Source organism: Neopsephotus bourkii, unplaced genomic scaffold, assembly GCF_033783945.1.
Source record: "Neopsephotus bourkii isolate Nb327-2 ecotype Australia unplaced genomic scaffold, CSIRO-AGI_Nbou_v1 NB_668, whole genome shotgun sequence".
Classification (NCBI taxonomy): Eukaryota; Metazoa; Chordata; class Aves; order Psittaciformes; family Psittacidae; genus Neopsephotus; species Neopsephotus bourkii.
Window position 1 is genome coordinate 2,175,373 of NW_026901167.1, and position 19,462 is coordinate 2,194,834.

At 52.5% G+C, this 19,462-nt stretch overlaps 1 protein-coding gene and 1 long non-coding RNA gene across 3 annotated transcripts in view; one reads left to right on the forward strand and one right to left on the reverse strand.

The window, feature by feature from the left end:
- The first annotated feature begins 1,613 nt into the window (after window positions 1-1,613).
- The window catches only part of LOC133212183 (uncharacterized), a 60,933-nt gene continuing 43,084 nt past the window's right edge, over window positions 1,614-19,462 (forward strand). Inside the window, exon 1 of the long non-coding RNA XR_009725416.1 lies at window positions 1,614-1,670. This is a non-coding gene — a long non-coding RNA (uncharacterized LOC133212183). The remainder of the gene's footprint in view (window positions 1,671-19,462) is intronic.
- On the reverse strand, window positions 4,414-15,693 carry LOC133212182 (UAP56-interacting factor-like). Of its 2 annotated transcripts, none has more exons than XM_061353292.1 (9): window positions 15,550-15,693; window positions 14,383-14,526; window positions 10,992-11,134; window positions 8,419-8,555; window positions 7,827-7,908; window positions 7,364-7,404; window positions 7,204-7,278; window positions 6,336-6,447; window positions 4,414-5,578 (listed from the first exon to the last, which is right to left on the reverse strand). In XM_061353292.1, exons 1-9 carry the CDS (start codon window positions 15,629-15,631, stop codon window positions 5,483-5,485), a joined length of 912 nt encoding a protein of 303 aa, XP_061209276.1. In that variant the 5' UTR covers window positions 15,632-15,693; the 3' UTR covers window positions 4,414-5,482. The 2 variants fall into 2 exon arrangements, with proteins under 2 accessions (XP_061209276.1, XP_061209275.1); XM_061353291.1 differs by having other exon boundaries at window positions 7,364-7,407.

Consider the following 19,462-nt stretch of genomic DNA (forward strand, 5'->3'; position numbering starts at 1 on the left):
ATACACAGTCAATTTTACAACGTAAGTATGGCAAAGCGCATGCTGGTTTAAGGGGTAGTCATGAGACATAAGTGGTCTGCTTCTAAGAGAGAACATCAGATATTTCCTAGCTATAATCAGGCATTCAAAGCTGACCAAATGTTACCGTTAAATTATATTTCCCCAAATAGGCAAAATGTGAATGGGGACCAAAATGCTGCTCAGTAGCGCTTGGTCAACCCCAGCAAACCACACTGGGGTGTGGGAAGGGAAGCACAGGCAGGCAGCAATGGCTTTGGCAGAGTAGACTCATTCACCTTCTCAGATGTGCTGCCCTGTCCATGGGGATGGTGCGAGTGAAGGCATCGCAGTGCGCTGCGGAGCTGGGGCATCCCCCAGGTGGAGCAGGGACCACGCAGCAGGAAGCGCGGGGCTGGTGATGGAGAGCAGCCTTCTGCTGGGAAAGAGCAGGGCTCCTTGGCACACGCCAGAGGAACACTTGTGCCTGAGCCCGGCTGCCCTGGGCAGGCACTGTGGAGCCCCGGCGCTCTCGCACTTGCAGGTGATTTCAGCCCTTCACAACTCGGGTCTTGTGGGAACATTTAGCACACAATAGTTGAACCACCCGGTGCGTGAAGAGGGGCAGCGCTGGGCACAGCCAGTCCCGAGATGGATCCCTTACCGAAAACACAAGTGAACAACGCACAGGGCTGGGATGTGGTAACTTACAGAGTGAGGAGCAGAGATTTATCAACAGTGCGAATGCAGTGGAGCAAACAGAGCAAAATAATGTGGAACGATCTTTCAGTTCTGTGGCATTGTGTGGGTTTTACTTTGTCAGGTGGTTTACAAAGCAGCCAGCAATTCCTGGGAATGCTGAGTTTAAAAAATAAAGTTGGAGAGAGAAAAACCTCACCAAGCGTTTCTATAGCTTGGTGACCACGATTGGTGCCACTCAGCAAGGCTGGAACACAGAGAATTCACTGAGCGGCTGAGATTCAGAAACCCTTTTGTTTAAATATGGCTTAAAATGACACCAAAAAGAAAATGGATGCAGGCCTGAAAACCTGACACACGCAAAGTTGTGATTGTCTGTACATCAGGCTTGTGGTGAGACCTATTTTAATGGCTTTAAAAAATACAAGTGCTACTGGAAAAGCAGAGTCACCAGGGCTTCCGCAGGGCCTAAAGGAATGTAGAGCAAAAACCAGTCTGAAATTCAAATGCCTGGCTCAAAATATGTTCTTCGCATCCCCTTTTACCTGCTCCTCTGCAGAGCTGCACCCACTGCTCCACAGCACTGCTGGCCGGGTGCACCCCAGAGCGTGGGCACCAGCTCAGGGAGGGGATCCTGCCCCTCTGCTGTGCTGGGGAGCCCCCCCTGCAGCCCTGATCCAGCTCTGGGGCAGCAGCACAAGAGGGACCTGGAGCTGTTGGAGCGAGGTCACGGAGCTGCTGCAAGGGCTGGAGCAGCTCTGCTCTGGAGCCAGGCTGAGAGAGCTGGGCTGGGGCAGCCTGGAGAAGAGAAGGCTCCTGAAGGGGAGACCTTAGAGCAGCTCCAGTGCCTAAAGGGGCTGCAGGGAACCTGGAGAGGGGCTTGGGACAAGGGATGTAGGGACAGGGCAAGGGGAATGGCTTTAGTGGAAGGGGTCCCTGCCCGTGGCAGGGGTTGGAACTGGATGAGCTTTAAGGTCCCTTCAACACAAACCAGGCTGGGATTCGATGGTCTCTGTGTGCACCAGGGCCTGTGCAGAGCTCGTTCCTAGCACAGACTGTGCAGGATGGCTCAGAGAGAGGAAAAGCTCTTGCCCTGACCCTGCCTCCACGTGGATCCCAGAGGATTCCTGCCTACCCTGCAGTGTGCCCCTTAAGCCTCAATCCATGCCATTGGGAGTATTTTTCCTGGTTGGCTCTAGGAAGGGAGCATCTCAGCAGAGAGCCAGTTTGTAATTTGAAATGGACATAAAATGAACTTCTCTAAATACACATGCTGTGGTGTGCACCACCTTCCCTGTTTGCTAGCAGAAAGAACCACACATGGATGTGATCAGGGGCTTGCACCAGAAGATAAAACCTCGCATTAAAGCTCGGTGCTGGGTGAGAATTGGTACATGTTCCCATTCTGTTTATGGCTCTGTTCTGCTATCGCCCTGCTCTACAGTGCTGCAATTACTGTCTATTTTAATGACCATGGCTGGAGCTGCTATAAATACCAGAACAAATTGTATGCGGTGCACAGAAGTTCCTTTTCCTTCCAGAAGTGCTGTGGTGTTCATTTGCACCAGAGACTCGTGACTTGGCACACTGAACAGCATGAATCCAAGTGCTTCTATGGCACTATTGGATCCACTGCACCCAATAAGGTGCCTGCTCATCTGTAACTCCAGGGCTGCTCCAGAACCAGACCTGGGGCTCTTGGTGTGTTTCTGGGTTGTTGTAGACACATAAAAACCCAGAAGGCTCCTTTTTTCCCCATTGGGGTTGCTTAGCGGGAATCCCAGCCATGAGCTGTGCTGGGGACCCCCTGCCCAAGGAGACCCTGGAACAAGGGTGTCTTTGGTGATGCTGACACTCCATGGGCAGGGACACCTTCCACTAGACCAGGTTGCTGCAAGCAGCCCTGAAACATGGGTAACTCCATCCAGAGTTTCAGTGGTGGTCTTGGCAGCGCTGGGGAGCGGTTGGATTTGATGAGCTCAAAGGTCTTTTCCAACCTGGTTGATTCCATGATTTAATACCAGCCATGAGCGCACCACACTAAAGTCGTCCTTGCCAAGGAGGTGTCTGACAGCGCTCAATGCATTTCACACCTCCTCTTGGGCCTGCAGTGAGCACACAGCCCAAAGTCAGACTTTCCCCCGCCCTAGACCCAGCACAAGGATTCATCTGTGCATTTGCTTAAAGGATTCCACTGTTGACCCATCCAAGGTTTCTTTGGTGACCACAGCTAATGCTGGTATGCAGAAAATGCCTGGGTACGGACCAGAACGGAGCTGCAGTTCCCGTGTCCGGAGCAACAGACTAAACATCTCTTGACGGTCAACTCCCAGTGTCCACCACTGCAGTTCTGTAATGATAACACTTCTTTGATACGGAAAACCACATGTGAACAGCCTCACCTGAGGAAGGACTGCGCTGAAACATCCTTAGAGGTCCGTGTCTTCCCTAGGAGCCACGGGTGTGCAGGAGCCTGTGGGTTTCTCAGCCTTACGGGTTCAAGCTAGGGAAGAAAATACGGTCCAACATGCAACAGGCTGAGAACACTGGGGCTGCTCAGCCTGGGGAGGAGAAGCTGTGCGGGGGCCTCAGAGCAGCGTCTGCAGAAAATGTTCTATGGAAGCTGCTTTTATTAAGCCACTATAAATGTGCCTCTCCATTTCCTGCTCCAAGTGCTTATTCTGGGTTAGAAAGCAACTGCAGTGTTAGGAATTATTAGAAAAGGAACAAAACCCAAAGCAGAACATCCCTATAAATCCATCTCAATGGATAATAATGGATAACGCTTCAGCCCTGGTGCTTCAGGCAGATCCAGCAGAGCTAGAAAAGGTACAAAGGTGACCAGAGGGATGGGTCTGGTTCCAGGCAGAGGGCAAGCAGAGGCTCTCACAAGGCAGGACACAACACGGGGTTGTAAACCCCAGTTGTGCAAAGGAATGAATATTCACGGATGCACAGACTGGTCTGGCTTGAAGGGACCTTTAAAGCTCATCCAGTTCCAGCCGCTGCCACAGGCACGGACACCTTCATGGGGTTCGAATCGCATCGTTCACTCACCATACCCCCCTTTGAGGCACAGACGAACAGACAGAAAGCAAACAGCAGGAACAACAGTGGCAGAAACCCCGCCTAATGCTGGTAAACAGGACGATACCAGTGACCGAAGACAGACACCACCGGTACTGCGGCTTCAGCGCAGTCCCCGACTGGGGCCACACGCGTGAGCCGGTGCCAACCCCTCGGGCTGCTCCGCAGGACCGTGCACGGGTCTCACTGCACCAGAGGGGTTACCCCGGAGGTGCCTCTGGCTGCCATAGGGTAAGGATGAGTCCGGGTGCACCGTGCCCGTTCCCGGGGCCCGGCCCGCAGGCGGCTGCTGCCCCCTTGGGGTGCTCGGTGCCTGCGGGCTCGCTCCGTTCTCAGCGCGCTGGGTTTGCTCCTCTGCTCGCAGGTTCCCGTCTGTGCAAAGCCTCGTTTGGCTCTGGCCGCACGGGAACTCGGCAGCCCTGTGGGGATCCCACCCCTTCCCTCCAGTGTGTCTGCCCCACACAGCTCGGTGCCATTGGCAGACCCGCTGAGGATGCTCGATCCCAGTGCCCATGTACTGATGGGGACCCCTGCCTCCTGACATGCACCGATGCAGCCCATGCCGCTGTGCTGCGCCCATGTCGAGGTCCTGAAGCCTGTTGGAGGAAGGGAAATAACTGGAGGTGACACTGGACAGGTTAGTGTTTTATTCAGTGCATTGGACTCATACATGGCCACGTTGTCACTAACAGCATCTCACACATTGCTATAGATCAGCAGAGCCCAGTCTCCTGTTAGATGCCTGGTGTAACATGTAAAGCAGCCTATCAAGTATTTACTGTAATGAGTGTAGCTCCGAGCCCAGTGCCAGGCTGTGTCCAGTGGCTGGTGCTGGGTTGCAGCAGTGGCTGGAGAATGGATCCGTGACTCGGGGTTGGTGCAGGACTTCGTTATCTCAGCCCACATTTATGGGGTGCTGGCAGCCCTGGGTCCCTCCTGCAGCTGCTGGTTTGATTGTGCTGGTGCTCTGAGCACAGGAAGAGCTGCACCTACCACATCCCTAATGCACAGCTATGGAAAACCTGACTGGGGCCAGGGCATCCTGTGTGTGCTCCATGCCAAGGACAGTCCCCCCGGCAGCACCACATGTCCACCCCATCCCTGCAACCGGGGAGCAGCAGGGGTCACAACAGCACAGCAAACCAAAGAGAAACACAAGGTGCTCAGGCCTGACTGTCAGGGCAGAGTGGGATGCGTTCAGGATGGACACAGCACACCTCCAGCATAGGCAACAAACTGGGCAAGGAGGTGGATGCTGGGGAATGCGGCAGCTGAGCATCCCACCAGTGCCACTGCTGCAGCATGGGTTCTGCTGCCTGCTCTGAGCCCAGCATATGCAGGCCATGTCCTCAACCCTTCCCACCCATGGAACAATGCAGGGAAGGCTCCATGGGTACAGCTTGGAGCTGGTCCCCACTCCCTCTTGCAGGGCAGCACAGGCTGACAGGGCTGGTGCCAGCCCTGTGGATCTGCAGCAGGATCCACCTCCGCTCATCCCCGTGCATCACCCTGCTCCTGTGCTCCGGCCCCAGCTCTCATCCTGCCTCGTACCTGCCCTCACTCGCTCATTCACCCTGCGTGTAAGGAAGGAGACAGCGCGTTGCCAAAGTAGCTATCTTGGAGGAAATAAATCTATTGAGCTTTATTGAGCTGCCCGTTGCGGGGCCTGCACTGTGAGTGCAGTCCCTGAGCAGCGGTGCTAGGGCATGGTGACTGTCCGGCCGGCGCTCCTGGCTGCTGTAAAGCGCCTCTTATTCCTCAGACCAGAGAACCTCTCATCCAGCGTCAGGCTGGTCTGCAGGGGAAAGGGAGACTGAGTCAGTCCTGCGCCTCGTGGCAAAGCACGGCCAAACCTGCAGCAGGGTATTGATTAGAGCCCATCAGTCAGGACAGTGCTTCGCAGCCAGTTAGTCAATTAAACCACTCAGCACATGGAGACAAGGAGCTTGACAGACTGGGTGCAGCTGGAAAACAGCTTCAAGCAGCACCTAGCCCCAAGATACCGGCCGTCCTCAGCAACAACAGGAGCAAGCACGTGGCATTTGAGCACCAGGTATGAAGTAAAACCAAACCATCCAGACAAGGAATGTCCAAACAAGCAGTGAAGAAGCCGGAGCAGGGTCTCTGACCTGCCCCAGGGCTCTTGGACCATACTTCACCACAAAACTGGCACTGAGAAGGTCACCAAAGCAAAGAGAGAGCAAAGCCCACAAGTGCTGTGTGTCTCTGAGGAGCTGGGAGCACTGACAGTGGAACAGTCCCTGTCGTCCAGGACCACTCACAAGCAGGATCTCCCTGCTCTGAGCAAGCATATGGCCAGGCCAAGAGGGGACAACGGAGTGGGGAAAACTGGGCTGAGTCTGTAGCTGCTGAACAGTCTTCTCAGATGCCTTCAGTTCAGTGAGCAACCCCGCCAACACGGGCCTCTGCTCCCAGGTCATGCTACACAGACCCGGCTGGCAGCCCCAGAGACCTGAGCGTGGTGTGACCGGGTTAGTGGCAGCGCTGCTGCAGGGAGCAGGGTGCTGCCTCTGCCGTCCACCATCCTCTACCTGGTTGGCCATGGCACGGAAGTTGAACCTCAGCAGCACCCCCTTGGGCTGGGGCTTGGCTGCGCGCGGCGGCGGCCTCCGGCTGCGCAGGAACGGGCGCTTGGATCCGGGCCTGGGGAGAGCACAGACCCGCGGTCACCCACCCTGGAGGGGAATGCCCGAGACCAGCGAGGGAAGGAGGAGACACCCAGATGCCCCTATGGCCCATGGCCCATCTCATGGTAGGGTGGGTGAGGGAGACACTGTGTACCATGAGGGTGGCAAAACACTGGCACAGGGTGCCCAGAGAGGTGGTGGCTGCCCCATCCCTGGAGACATTCCAGGCCAGGCTGGATGTGGTTCTGAGCAACCTGGACTAGTTGGAGATGCCCCTGCTCTTTGTGGGGGGTTGGAACTGGATGAGCTTTGAAGGTCCCTTCCAACTCAAACCATTCTGTGATTCCATGAAGGGTGCCAGGAGAGCTGCCGTGCCAGCCCTGAGGACTCTGGCAAGTCTGTCACAGGGTGCTCCCTGCACCCAGGACATGACAAGTGCCCTCACCCACCCCTCTCTGTGCTCATCATGGTGCTAGGGCCTGGCTTAGCCCAGGGGTGAAGCTGCTGCCCTGCAGCACAGCAAGCACACCATGTCCCTGGGGTGCAGGGGACACCCCACCTTGGGCACAGCCAGCCTGCCATCCCCCTTCCTACTCTGGGTAACAAACCAGCCACATGGGAATCACCATCCTCTGGCAGATACACTGAGAAGGGAACAAGGCATCATTTGCTAGCCACTTTGGGATCATAGAAGCCAAGCTACCATAGTTCTAAAGGGACTGGGAATGCTTTTGCAGGGTTCCCACATGAACAAACCCCTCCATTTACTCACGGGCCAGCCTGGCCTGCCTGAGGATTGGCCACAGACACCGTCAGAACCGCTCCAGGGCTGGGTTTCACTTGCCACCTGCCGAGACAGGGACATGGATCCAGCTTCAAGCGAAGCCTGCAAGAGCACAGTGTGTTTGCAGCGTGCTTGGGTCCCCAGTTACCTTCTCATCCTCGGTGGTTTCCTGTTGCCATCAGCATCCACCTGCTGGGAAATACATTTGAAATAATTACTTAAGGATTAGCTCTCAGTGACTAAGGCCGGTTCCTCTTGTCCCATCCCTTGTTCCTTGGGAGCAGAGCCCAGCCCCTCCTGGCTCCATCCTCCTCTCAGGCAGTTGGAGGCAGCCATCAGGTCCCCCCTGAGCTTCCTCTTCTCCAGACTGAACCCCCCAGGTCCCTCAGCCCTTCCCCATCACACGTGTGCTCCAGGCCCTGCACCAGCTCCGTTGTCCTTCTCTGGACCCACTGCATGAAAATCTGCCTGTCCTGCAAATGCTTCCCTAGCAATACACTCCTTGTTAAAGTCTTGCACCTGTCCCAGGAACTTTTGGGATCAGAATTACAACAGGTAAAACTGAAGGCTTGTCACCATCAGAAGAGAGCAGAAAACATCACGATACTGACCCCTCTCTGAAATTTGGCTTTGAGAAACTGCTGCTGCATCCGCTTCTGCTGGAAGGCTGGTGCCCTGTTCAGCCGGAAAGGCCTGCAGGGAAGAAGGAGAGAGAAAAGGACATAGGTGAGCATCATGCTAGGTCTCTCCTGAAGTTAAGTGCTGAAATACCTAACCCAGTTTGGGATTAAAAAGCAGTATGGGAAGTAAATGCAGCTCTTTGTTACCACGTTCAGCCCAGCAGGTTTTCTGGCAGCAAAGCTGTTCAGAGGAACTTGTTTTTCTGCTCAAATGAAGCAACAGTTTGTGTTGGTGCTGAGCTACGATTGTTAAAAACAGATCAAAAAATCCCAGAACCCCCAGACCAGTTTGTGTTGAAGGGACCTCAAAGCTCCTCCAGCTCCAACCCCTGCCACAGGCAGGGACCCCTTCCACGGGAGCAGCTTGCTCCAAGCCCCTGTGTCCAACCTGGCCTTGAACACTGCCCGGGGCATTTTCCCCCTGTTGCATGAGCACGTGGCTGCAGCCGCTCCCAGCAGAGCCCCAGCGCTGCCCAGGGCACCTCTGGAAGCCAAAAACTCCCCAAGTTACTGAAGATTTTACCTTCTCCCTGCGGCCTGGGCGCTGGCAGCGGCTGCTCTGAACCTCCTGGGGCCTGGGGGCGGCCGTCGCCGTCCCTCTGCCTGCACGATGCTGCTGCTGCTGCTGCTCTTGGGGAACGCGTCGTTGTTTGTGTTGCCCTGAAAGACCAGCAAGAGCTCAGCCACTGCCACCTGCCCCACGGCCTCAGTGCATGAAACAGCAACCGTGCAGGCATGGAATGGTTTGTGTTGGAGGGACCTCAAAGCTCCTCCAGCTCCAACCCCTGCCACGGGCAGGGACCCCTTCCACTGGAGCAGCTTGCTCCAAGCCCCTGTGTCCAACCTGGCCTTGAGCACTGCCAGGGATGGGGCAGCCACAGCTTCTCTGGGCACCCTGTGCCAGCGCCTCAGCACCCTCACAGGGAAGAGCTTCTGCCTAAGAGCTCAGCTCAGTCTCCCCTCGGGCAGGTTCAAGCCATTCCCCTTGCCCTGTCCCTACATCCCTTGTCCCAAGCCCCTCTCCAGGTTTCCTGCAGCCCCTTTAGGCACTGGAGCTGCTCTAAGGTCTCCCCTTCAGGAGCCTTCTCTTCTCCAGGCTGCCCCAGCCCAGCCCTCTCAGCCTGGCTCCAGAGCAGAGCTGCTCCAGCCCTCGCAGCATCTCCATGGCCTCCTCTGCACTCACTCCAACAGCTCCATGTCCCTCAGTGGGGCAGCACAAGCACCAGGACATGACCATCCATCCCTCCACTCCTCCATTGATCCAGCATTTTCTCTGGCTCTGTCTGGGGGGAATCACCCCATCCTGCCCTGCAGCGCCAGTGCTGATCACTGACTCAGCCATGGTTCCCTCCATGCTCTTAGCACCACTTGCATTTGCTTCAGAGGGGGCTCATCCCCATGCTGTGTGCTCAGCATTCCACGTATTCTCATTCCCAACTGGTTTTCCTTTGCAACTCCAGTCTCGCAGCAGAACAACCCTGCGCTGCTGGTGCTCTTTATTTTCCTCCTTTGATATTTTCTTGCTGGGACCCAATTCCTCAGGAACTCTATTAAAAACTGGCCTCTTACATGGCCTTTTGTACCTACGCCAGGAATATTTCTACCGAGCAGTGTTGCTGGAGCCTCAACATTTGGAGTCAGTATCCATGCTGTCGACACTTGGTTCGTGGGCATCAAACTACAAGTACCAGGAAGAGCATTTCATTCTAATGGTGCAGAAATCCAAAACCAGAATGAGTCCATGGAGAACAAACCTCACCCAAGCAAAGCTTTGTAGCTTTGCCCACGTTTCTTTTCGGTCGTTGACTCTTTCTTGTTTGGACACATTCATTGCCCATTCCAAGCCCTGAAGCATGAAGCACATCAGAAGACCCCTCAGCAGTGTAGGTCCTCCTGCAGCTACTTAACACCAACTGCCATGGGCTCTAACTCATCTATTTCTGTGGGACAACCACCACCAGCGTTCCTCCCGACTAACTGGGAATGTGTTTCCACATTCTGCCCACTTGGTTTATTTCTGCAAAATGGAAGCTACAGCAGAGTTATGCCTCCTAGCAACTGCTTATCCCTCCTGGTAACACCCAGCACTATCTGAGTCATCCCACTTTCCTTTCAGGAATAACCCCACACCATGCACATGCATGTGCAATTCAGGCTCTCTTCTTTATACCCCTGGGACACAGCCATTCAGTGTCCCATCATGTCACCACTTTGGTGGGGTTTTAAAAGCTTACCGAGAATACATGACCTCCTAATTGAGTGGATCTCCATCAGTGCAGAAGGAACCACCCCCTCACACACAGGACTGTCTATTCACTTGATTTCCACCCTCTACACCAAGCCAGTTTCATGGTAGTGACACTCAGCAGACAGCTGTGAGAATGACTTCAAGGGTCCCTTCCTTCCCATCTTGAGTGTTAAAAATAGCTCAAAAAAACCCAAATGAAAATATTTCAATCTTTTCTTTTTTAAGTGTTTTTGAGCAGAAATAAGACCAAAGCACTTAAGCTTTTAAAAGGGAAAGCCATGAATGAAAAACCAAGCATTATACATGGGAGAACATGGGCAATCTGTCCCATAGCTTCATAGCCCTGGGAATCAGTGTGTCTAGGGGGGATACCCACTTGCTAGTGAAAAGCACCTCTCTGAACCAAAGCTACCTGAAGTCACTGACAGCCTGGCCTTTGCCTTCACTGCATGTTGGAAGATACTCTGGGTGGAGGACAAGTAATGGTGAATCCTAACACACCTCCTCTGAATGGCAATAGCAAGGTGTGATGAATTGGAATTGGTTTTATGGAAATGTTTTAAACTCTTTAAGAACACATTCCTAAAAAATTTGTCTTTGTAAAACCCTCGGGAACTGATTTACTCCAATTACGCCAAGTCATAAGCTCATAAAACCAACTGGAAAATTGCTATTTTATATGCGTGTGCCTGCACTCACCTCTGCATACAAATGCGGTTACAGGCACACATGAGACGGTGCCTGGACATTTGTTATGCAGATTGCTCTTTGGAGACACCCAGGATCACAAACCCCAGCAGGTTTCCATATGACATTTGGGAACAGCTCTGCCTTCCTCACCCCCATACCTCCTGAGCCGATGCCTGGCGATTTAAAGGGCTCACTCCATTCAATGCAGCAGCTGCTCTTCTCCTGGGACCAGGCACAGCATTCCTGAATTGTCTCCGGTTGAACTGTTGTTGTCCAAACCCTCTTCTAAACCGGGCAGGTCCTATGAAAACAAACTCTTTGTTTAGCATCTTTCAAAGCTCTGCTCACACTTACAGTTTTGCCAGTGGCTTACATGGTGAATTTAATATGATACAGGAGTGTCGATAGGCACAGATGCAAGAATCACATTGAGTTAGGCCAGAAAAGTAAATTAACTTTGCAGAATCTTCAATAATTTATCTTTCCAATAATAATTCCCATCCTGTGTGGGACTCACAACCACTTACAAACCACTCTGTGATTTGATGGCTCTGGGATTTCATTTGAAAGAATATAAAAGAGAAAAGCCTTCCGCAACTCTGCCTCCTAATAAAGGCAGGAACACGCGCATCAGGAAACCTGTCACTCTCTTGTCAGAGCTCCCATTGCTGGGAATTCACCGTGAAATGGAAAAAGCCTTTGAATACAGATACACAAGTGACTCGCGTATTCAGTCCCACCGCAGCCTGGGAGAGCTCTAAGTGCCCACATTATAGAACTTGGTAAGCAAACACCAGACCATCCTTTTTATATATTAATATATAATATACATTATATATACATATTTCTTTAGTTACTTTTAGCATGACATATCCTGATGTACTGTATACATTGAAGGGTGCCCCTTCTGCTGCTGTTTTACCTCACTGCACAGCACACACACACCACCAGCCTGTCTTGCCTTTGGTGTCTTCCCCTAAGCCTGTTTATGACTTTGAAGTGTTCTGAAGCATCAAGCAAGGAGAAGGCACCATGTCAGGCAGAGGCACATTACACTAAAGCCTAATTACTCCACATGATAAACTTCTGTAGCCAGGTGGCTATAGACACTAGTGAAACATGCATACACACTCAGACGGGTGTATTGGTCACTTAGGCCAGGTTGGACACAGGGGCTTGGAGCAAGCTGCTCCAGTGGAAGGGGTCCCTGCCTGTGGCAGGGGTTGGAGCTTTAAGGTCCCTTCCAACACAAACCAGTCAGTGAGTCTGTGATTCTATGACCAGGCATGGCAGAGGGCTGCAAGGCAGTAACCCTGGACCTCACTGATGCACACTCCAGAGCAGTGGGATGCATGTGTTGATCCTACACCATTGATTCCTGCATCACAGCAATTCATAATGACTCAGAGCAGTCAGAAATGAAGCGCCCTGAGGCAGCAGTGATGCTGCTGTCAGGGGCCACCACCACAGTGATTAATGAAGGCTCCAGCCCCAGGGTGTGTCACTGGTTGGCGCCAGCTTGGGCTGGTTACACTGGAGGCCAAGGGAGGGTGACTTGAGCTGCCCTGGCTCCAAACCAAAAGGGCACCAGGGCATGTCCATGGGAAGCAGCTCCTGGGCAGCACACAGGGGGATGGCTGGGAGCACCCACAGAAATGCGATGCTGTTCACTAGCTCTGGGGGGGCCAGTGGCTATCTTCTTTGCAAATGATGGTATTTTCTCCCTGCACAACTGCAGGTGTGTAAATGTTCTCCTGACAAACACCTGAATGTGGACAATCTGTGTCTTTTTGACCAGATGTGGTCTCGCTGGGTTGAATGGCCCCTTTTTTCCCTTCTGGGTCTGTTCCCACAAGAAACCTGGAGAGGGGCTTTGGATGAGGGCCTGTGGGGACAGGCCAAGGGGAATGGCTTGAACCTGCCCAAGGGGAGACTGAGCTGAGCTCTTAGGCAGAAGCTCTTCCCTGTGAGGGTGCTGAGGCGCTGGCACAGGGTGCCCAGAGAAGCTGTGGCTGCCCCATCCCTGGCAGTGCTCAAGGCCAGGTTGGACACAGGGGCTTGGAGCAAGCTGCTCCAGTGGAAGGGGTCCCTGCCTGTGGCTGGAACTCGATGAGGCTTAAGGTCCCTTCCAACCCAAACCAGTCTGGGGTTCTGTGATAAAACCCCACAGCAGGAGCATGTGGGGAAGCCACCACGCCTGGGTGCATGCTCAGGGCATGGTGCTGAGCACACCTCAGTTGCCCAAGAAGCTCCTCCGCCCAGCAAGTCCAGTCTGGGAAGAAGCCCTCATGTCTGACAGGCTGTTTTTCCATGAAGATCTGAAATTCAAATTTCTTGCCATTAAAAATCCTCTTTTCCCACTGGGGACATTGTTTAAGCCCTGTTCCTGGAGGGATAACACACTTCGCTGGCACGAATGCTCTTGCTGGTTTAATCAGCATAATACCCATCTCTATCCAATGTCATTACAGCACTGGGCTGATCTGATTGTCATTTTGATAACAGTTATCATGCCTCAGCCCTGAAGGGTCTGCGTTTCAGCAGGGACAAAAGTGAACTGAGCCCCTGAGTAATTACAGGCTAAATTCCCAGTTGTGCTGAGCTTCACAGAACTGCTCTGGGCACCAGCACCACACAGCATGGTGAGCGTCTGCACTTGGCAGGGCTGAATGCGGGCTCAGTTCAAGCCTAGGGAACACGAGGAGTAGCAGAAATCAATCTAGAAATGAAGAGGAAAGTTCTCTGTTCGAGGAACAGCTCAAAGAAGGTATTTTGTTCGCTTTGTTTGACCCTGAGTAGTCACTTGAGTGTGGAAGAATAGCAAAGCCTGTGCTTTGACAGAGAAAATCAATTTGCAAAGGGCAACAATCATCATCCTGTTCTGAGCCGGAACGATTCTGTGCTGGAGACCAAGAACATGGGAGTGGAGGCAGATGGGAGCCAAGCAGGATCATTCTCAGCAATCCCACTGTCCTCATGTGCCACTGGCACTCCAGAGGAAGGCTGCGAAGACACTGCTGCAAAATGCCACCAAAATGTGCACTGAAGTGATTTAAAGGGGAAAAAATAAAGCAAAATGGTGCTAGAGGTGGCATTTCATGCAGCAGATAACGGTGGCCTTGTAGGTAAAAGCTTGTGGAACCAGAGATTAGTGTGTGATCACTTGGTATCATCATAAAAATAGCATGGTTGGCAAAAGTGACAAATTAGCTCCAATAACTGAGCTATCAGAGACAGTTACTGAAGGGGTAATTTAAGTGTGTTCTGGGAAAAAGAGGATTAGGAAGAGGCATAATTAAAATATGCAAAGCTAAAGGGAATAGAGAATAGATATTAAGTCACTTTGAATTAGTAATTCATGAGAGGGTGGAAGGGAGAGAAATGGATGAATTTATGCTCTGAAAAGGCCCTGATATTCCATTGTGCAGAGAGAAAAGCTATTCAGAGCCTGAGTGCATCTCACAGGCACACAGGGATTAGACAGGAGAAGGCTTTAGGAGCTGTATTTGGTTACACAAAGGTGTTTCCAGCTCGGTAGGTCTCACCTACCTTGCAAATTCCTCTGCATCCAGGCACGGAATCGGGGCCGCCCGTACCCGTACATTGTGTTCCTGGGCTTGACCTGCGGCCTTCGCCCGTCCCCCCCGGCACTGGCATCTGTCTGCTCTTTTCGGTGGCGTTTTATGATGTCATCTAGATCGAAACAGCAAAGGGGAAACCTGTGAGACCTACCAGCAACCTGGAGCACCTGCCACAACCCATTAAACCCTACCAACAACACGTTGAAACCAACCAACAACCTGTAAAACCAATCAACAACACATTAAAACCTGCCAGAGGGGAGACTGAGCTGAGCTCTTAGGCAGAAGCTCTTCCCTGTGAGGGTGCTGAGGCGCTGGCACAGGGTGCCCAGAGAAGCTGTGGCTGCCCCATCCCTGGCAGTGCTCAAGGCCAGGTTGGACACAGGGGCTTGGAGCAAGCTGCTCCAGTGGAAGGGGTCCCTGTCTGTGGCAGGGGTTGGAGCTGGAGGAGCTTTAAGGTCCCTTCCAACAGAAACCAGGCTGGGGTTCTGTAAGTATCACACATTAGCAAACAGAATAAGGTAAATGACAACTGAGGGAGCTGCTATCGCTGTAAACCCTCCCAGCAGCGTTAAACCACGGGTGCATCAGCCAAGGGATCAGCTTGAGTTCACAGTGGAAAATGTTGCGCTATTCCTGACAAGTGGCTCATGGCTGGGAGGACGTGACACGCGCTCCCGGGTAGGGAGCTGACCCAGGGATGATTTGCCCATGGCAGGGGTTGGAACTGGGTGCTCTTTACGGTCCCTCCCACCCAAACCCGTCTGGGATCCGCCGCCTTTCCTTCCATGCGGCGATGTCAGAGCGATAACCCCCGGGACCGGCGGCGCCGGTGCCAGCGGAGCGGCAGCACCAGCGGCTGCTATAAATACCCCGCGCCCCGACACGGCTCCAGCCCCATTTCAGCACCGCGATCGCTCTCTTGGGGCTGTCCCCGCCGGAGCCGGGTGCTGCGCGCTGAGCACACGGACCGCTTTGGAGCCCTCTCCTCCCCGCGGGATCCGCTCCCACCGCAGCCGGGTGCGGGGGGGGGGGGGGGGGGGGCACAGACCAGCCCTGCGGGGCCGCCCCCCGCTGCGCTGCCCGCCCCGACCCCGCACAAACGAGCCCCCGAGGCGGGCCAGGCCGCACCTACCCAGGGACATGTCGATCTCCTCGGCCCCCGGCTCCGGCCCCGCCGCCGCCACCGGCCCCGGCTCCGGCCCCTCCGCCTCCATGGCTCCGACCGGGCGCCACCGCCGCGCACTGCGCCTGCCCGGAATGTGCGGCCCGGCCCGGCCCCGCCGCCGGCCCCCGCCCCGGCCACACCGGGCCCTGCTCTGCCCCGCGGCGCTCCGTGCCCCCGGTCTGTGCCCTCTGCACCCGGCGATCCCTGACATCCAGAGGGACGTGCTGGGGCTGCTCAGCCTGGGGGAGAGGAGAGCTCAGAGCAGCTTCCAGTGGCTGAAGGGGGCGACAAGGACGCTGGAGAGGGGCCTTCAGATTGCGGTTGTGCTTTTATTCCAGTCAAGGAAAGCGGGCATTCCTGCATCCATTTTTCCTCCAGGTATTTTAGTTCTGTGAGTTGATATGGCCCGGAATTTTTTTAATCATGAAGTTCTGCTTTAGAGAAAGAGCTGTTCGGCAAAACTGCAGCAGATACACAAGTAATTGCTATTCATGTACAAGGTGGGTTATTTCTGGATGCTATATGGGAAGATAAAAGATTTCATTAGCCCTACCTTAGAAAGCACTGAGTATTAAAGAGGTTCTTGTTTCATCTCTAATACACTTTTCTGCCATTAAAACAGTTGTGTGGGTTTAGTGTCTATGTTTGATGAAGGCCAAAAAGAAACCCAGGTACAGCAGATTTATAGCTAACAGAAAGCACATTTCTAATAAAATGAATAGTTAATCTGCAGGATTCTCTGCTTTGGAATGCTAAAATCAAAGTGTAACAGATTTGATAACACGTTGTATTTATTTTAGACAAAAAGTGACAGAAACTTCTTGTCTGCATGAAGTTGAGCACTAACCTGGAGGTTGAGATAAATTTCACCTCCAAATGGACTATTCTGTAGGTGTCCATATTGCAGTTTTCAAACCTCTTTCATGGGTCAACTTTTACAGATCAGAGCAACTGCTTAGATGGACTGCTGTTCCATGGCAGCGTTTCAGTCCCTATAGTCGATGGATTTAGGAAGGCAAAAGCCCTCGTGAAACTGGGATCACTGTAAATTTGCTTATGAAAACCATTTTTCATGCTTTAGATTGCCTGCCCTATTGATTCACTTCTACCAGAGCAGTAAAGAACAGCTTTGTAACTATAATGAAACATCTTCCATTTCTCAACAGACACTTTAACTTCAACACACTTAGGAATGGAGGCAGCCTATGAGACTCCTGATAGCAGGCATCACCTCCAGCAAGTGCACATCGAGCAAATGTGTCACATGAGGCTGATGATCCCCTTCTTCTAGTGAAGAGGTAAGGACATGAAATAGCTCATGAGCATCCTGTTAAACAGAGGCACAAGACTTAGAGGAAGCAAAACCAAGAGACATCAAAACATATACCAGGAGTTCCAATACACGAAAAACTGTGTCACTGTAGTAGGAAAAGTTGCTGTTTAGAGCCCACCTAATGTACTGTAAATCTTGGATGTTACATGTAACTAAATTTGGAAATGCAGTATGAAATGCCAACTGAAGTAGTGGCACAGCCCCGTTATCTGCAGCAAGGTTGAGGCTCTGTCTGTTAAACTTTAATATTACTGGCTGCATTGTACCAGATCTGAAGGTATTTAAGTATGAGGTCCTGAGGGGTTCCACAGGCAAGTGTGAAAGCAAACTGAAAACACCATTTATCGATCACATGGTTGTTCCCCTTCACTTTTTAAAGCAAAGATTCGGATTTGGCACTCGGGGCTTTCAGTACCACAGCTTCAGTCTTCTTTCGTGCATCTGGGAGCGCTGAGGTGGGTATCGGTGTCGGGCAGCCTAACTCACCGAGCCGGGCTGAGCCGAGTGCAGCCGCTCCCGCACCGCGCCGTGCGGTGCCGCCGCCGGAGCTGTCCAGCCGCCTCCCGCAGCCCCGGCCAGCCCCGCCGTGCGGGAGCGATGGGAGCAGCGCCCGCAGGCGCAGCCCGGCGGTGGAGGATGGTTTGTCCCAGCTCAGACCGCTGCCGGGAGCAGTGGCGGCGGGGGAGAGGGATGCGCCGGGCTCCCCGAGCGGGCTGCGGGGATATTGTGAATGCCGGCGGTTTTCCCGTTCTCCCGAGGCAGTGCCTTAGGCCCGGGTTTTCACTGTGCTGCTGTTCCTGAAGCACTGCGTGTTACATCTGCTGTAACAGACGTTACTGCAACGGGCGTCACTTGTGTGATGTTTTGTGCTTTGCCCACAAGGGGGCGTCTTTAGGCCTTTTAATTGCTAAGATCTCCGCATCATTCCCAGCTCCTAATGAGGAACACTGGTAGCAGCACAGCTTGGTCAGCTTCTTCCAAACCTGGTGCACCACCACCAAGGAGCTTATGTTGTATTGTTAGATGCTGAACATGGCCTTTTAACCATATGGTGCTACTTGGAAATTTCCGTGAGAAGATGGAGGAGAACAGAAGTGTTCTTCAGGCTGATTGAGAAAACTCCGGATTATGCCAGTATTTCCCTACATGACACATTCCCAGAACATGAGCTACATTGTGATAACACTGTGGTTCTTATGCAGAAGTTCTGCCTGGATGCAATGAAGAGGCTGAGGTGCACATACCATGAGTTCTGCTCAGTGAAAACAACTGTGCACTGAGAGGTGAACCACTTCTTGTTAAGTTAGTGACAAATCGTGTGATTTGCTTCTTGTCCATGTAGCAGATGCAGCCTGTATGTGGTAACACTGCAAGGTATTTAGAGAGGGCTTGTGGGTGTTTTCCCTCTCTCTGTATGGGTATTAAAATGGAGATCTCAGCCTGGTATATGCAAAACTACTCTTACAGTCCATGTTAGCTCTACCTCTGCACTATACAGAACATCCTTAAAGTCATCCCATAAGACACATGTCTAGCTCTGGAGGTCTGCAGGATGATTTAGCATTTGTATTGAAGCACAATATAATTGATGTGCAATTATCTGGGGCAAAGTGACAACAGTTACTTCTGGTCCTTGGCTGTCTGTTGTGTGTCAGAGATGTGGCTTGTGAAATGCACGGCATACTTGATGAAGGATGATACAGATGGCACAGGCTTGGACTCCACACATACATGTGCAGGGTGACTGAGGAGTCAGCAGCTCCAGTGGAAGCTGTAACCAGCCTCACCTCAGAATCACAGAAGGGTTGGTGGAAGGGCCTTTAACCAGCCCAGTGAACTGGGATACATACAACCCCTGTGCTGCTGGGCTCCTGACTGCAGTGTAGGAGCAGGTTTCGTTCCTGTTGCTTCTTGGCGTCTCTCAATACTAAAGTAAACCTTCACTGAAAGGGCCACATTTCTAATTGTACCAAGAAACAAGCAAGTCTGTTATGCTACTGCATGGCAAAGAATTTACTCAAAACAGAATAAAAGGACGAATCCTGTTAGAAATCACACTAGAAAGATCGGTTAAGGATAAAGGCCTCTGCAGCACCACAAGGAGGTATTTCCAGTGCCTGTAATTGGAATAAGTGGTACTTGAAATTATATCTCAGAGGGTTGAGACTGCCCTCTCCCCTGCCTTCAGAAGTGTATATTCTGGTGCTCCATGAAGCTTTGCTACCTGTACAATTAGCCAGATGCTCCCAATGGAAAAGTTACCAGGAATCTTCTCATTAATGGATCTGCTCTCTTGTTGTGGTCTGTACAAAAGACTTTCAAGAACAGATAATGCTCACCAAAGCAGCTAGACAGAATCCTGCTTCCTGCTTTTCCATTCAAGTATCAGATGCTGGAGTATTTTGAGCTATTTCCAGCTCTTTGAAACTGGTATTTCAGATAAATCACTACCCTGCAGCATGGACAGTGTGGCATTTGCCTTTTAATCTAACGATAATATATGGCTTGCTTGCTTTGCTTTCACAGTGGGCTGGATGATGCCGTTTT

Excerpts from the sequence above, each read along its gene's own strand:
- LOC133212182 (XM_061353291.1), bottom strand. The coding sequence starts at position 15,631 with ATGGAGGCGGAGGGGCCGGAGCCGGGGCCGGTGGCGGCGGCGGGGCCG. Across the intron at positions 14,527-15,549 it reads GGAGATCGACATGTCCCTGG|ATGACATCATAAAACGCCAC; the intron begins GTAGGTGCGGCC and ends GTTTCGATCTAG. Across the intron at positions 7,408-7,826 it reads AAGCCAAATTTCAGAGAGGG|CAGGTGGATGCTGATGGCAA; the intron begins GTCAGTATCGTG and ends TGTATTTCCCAG.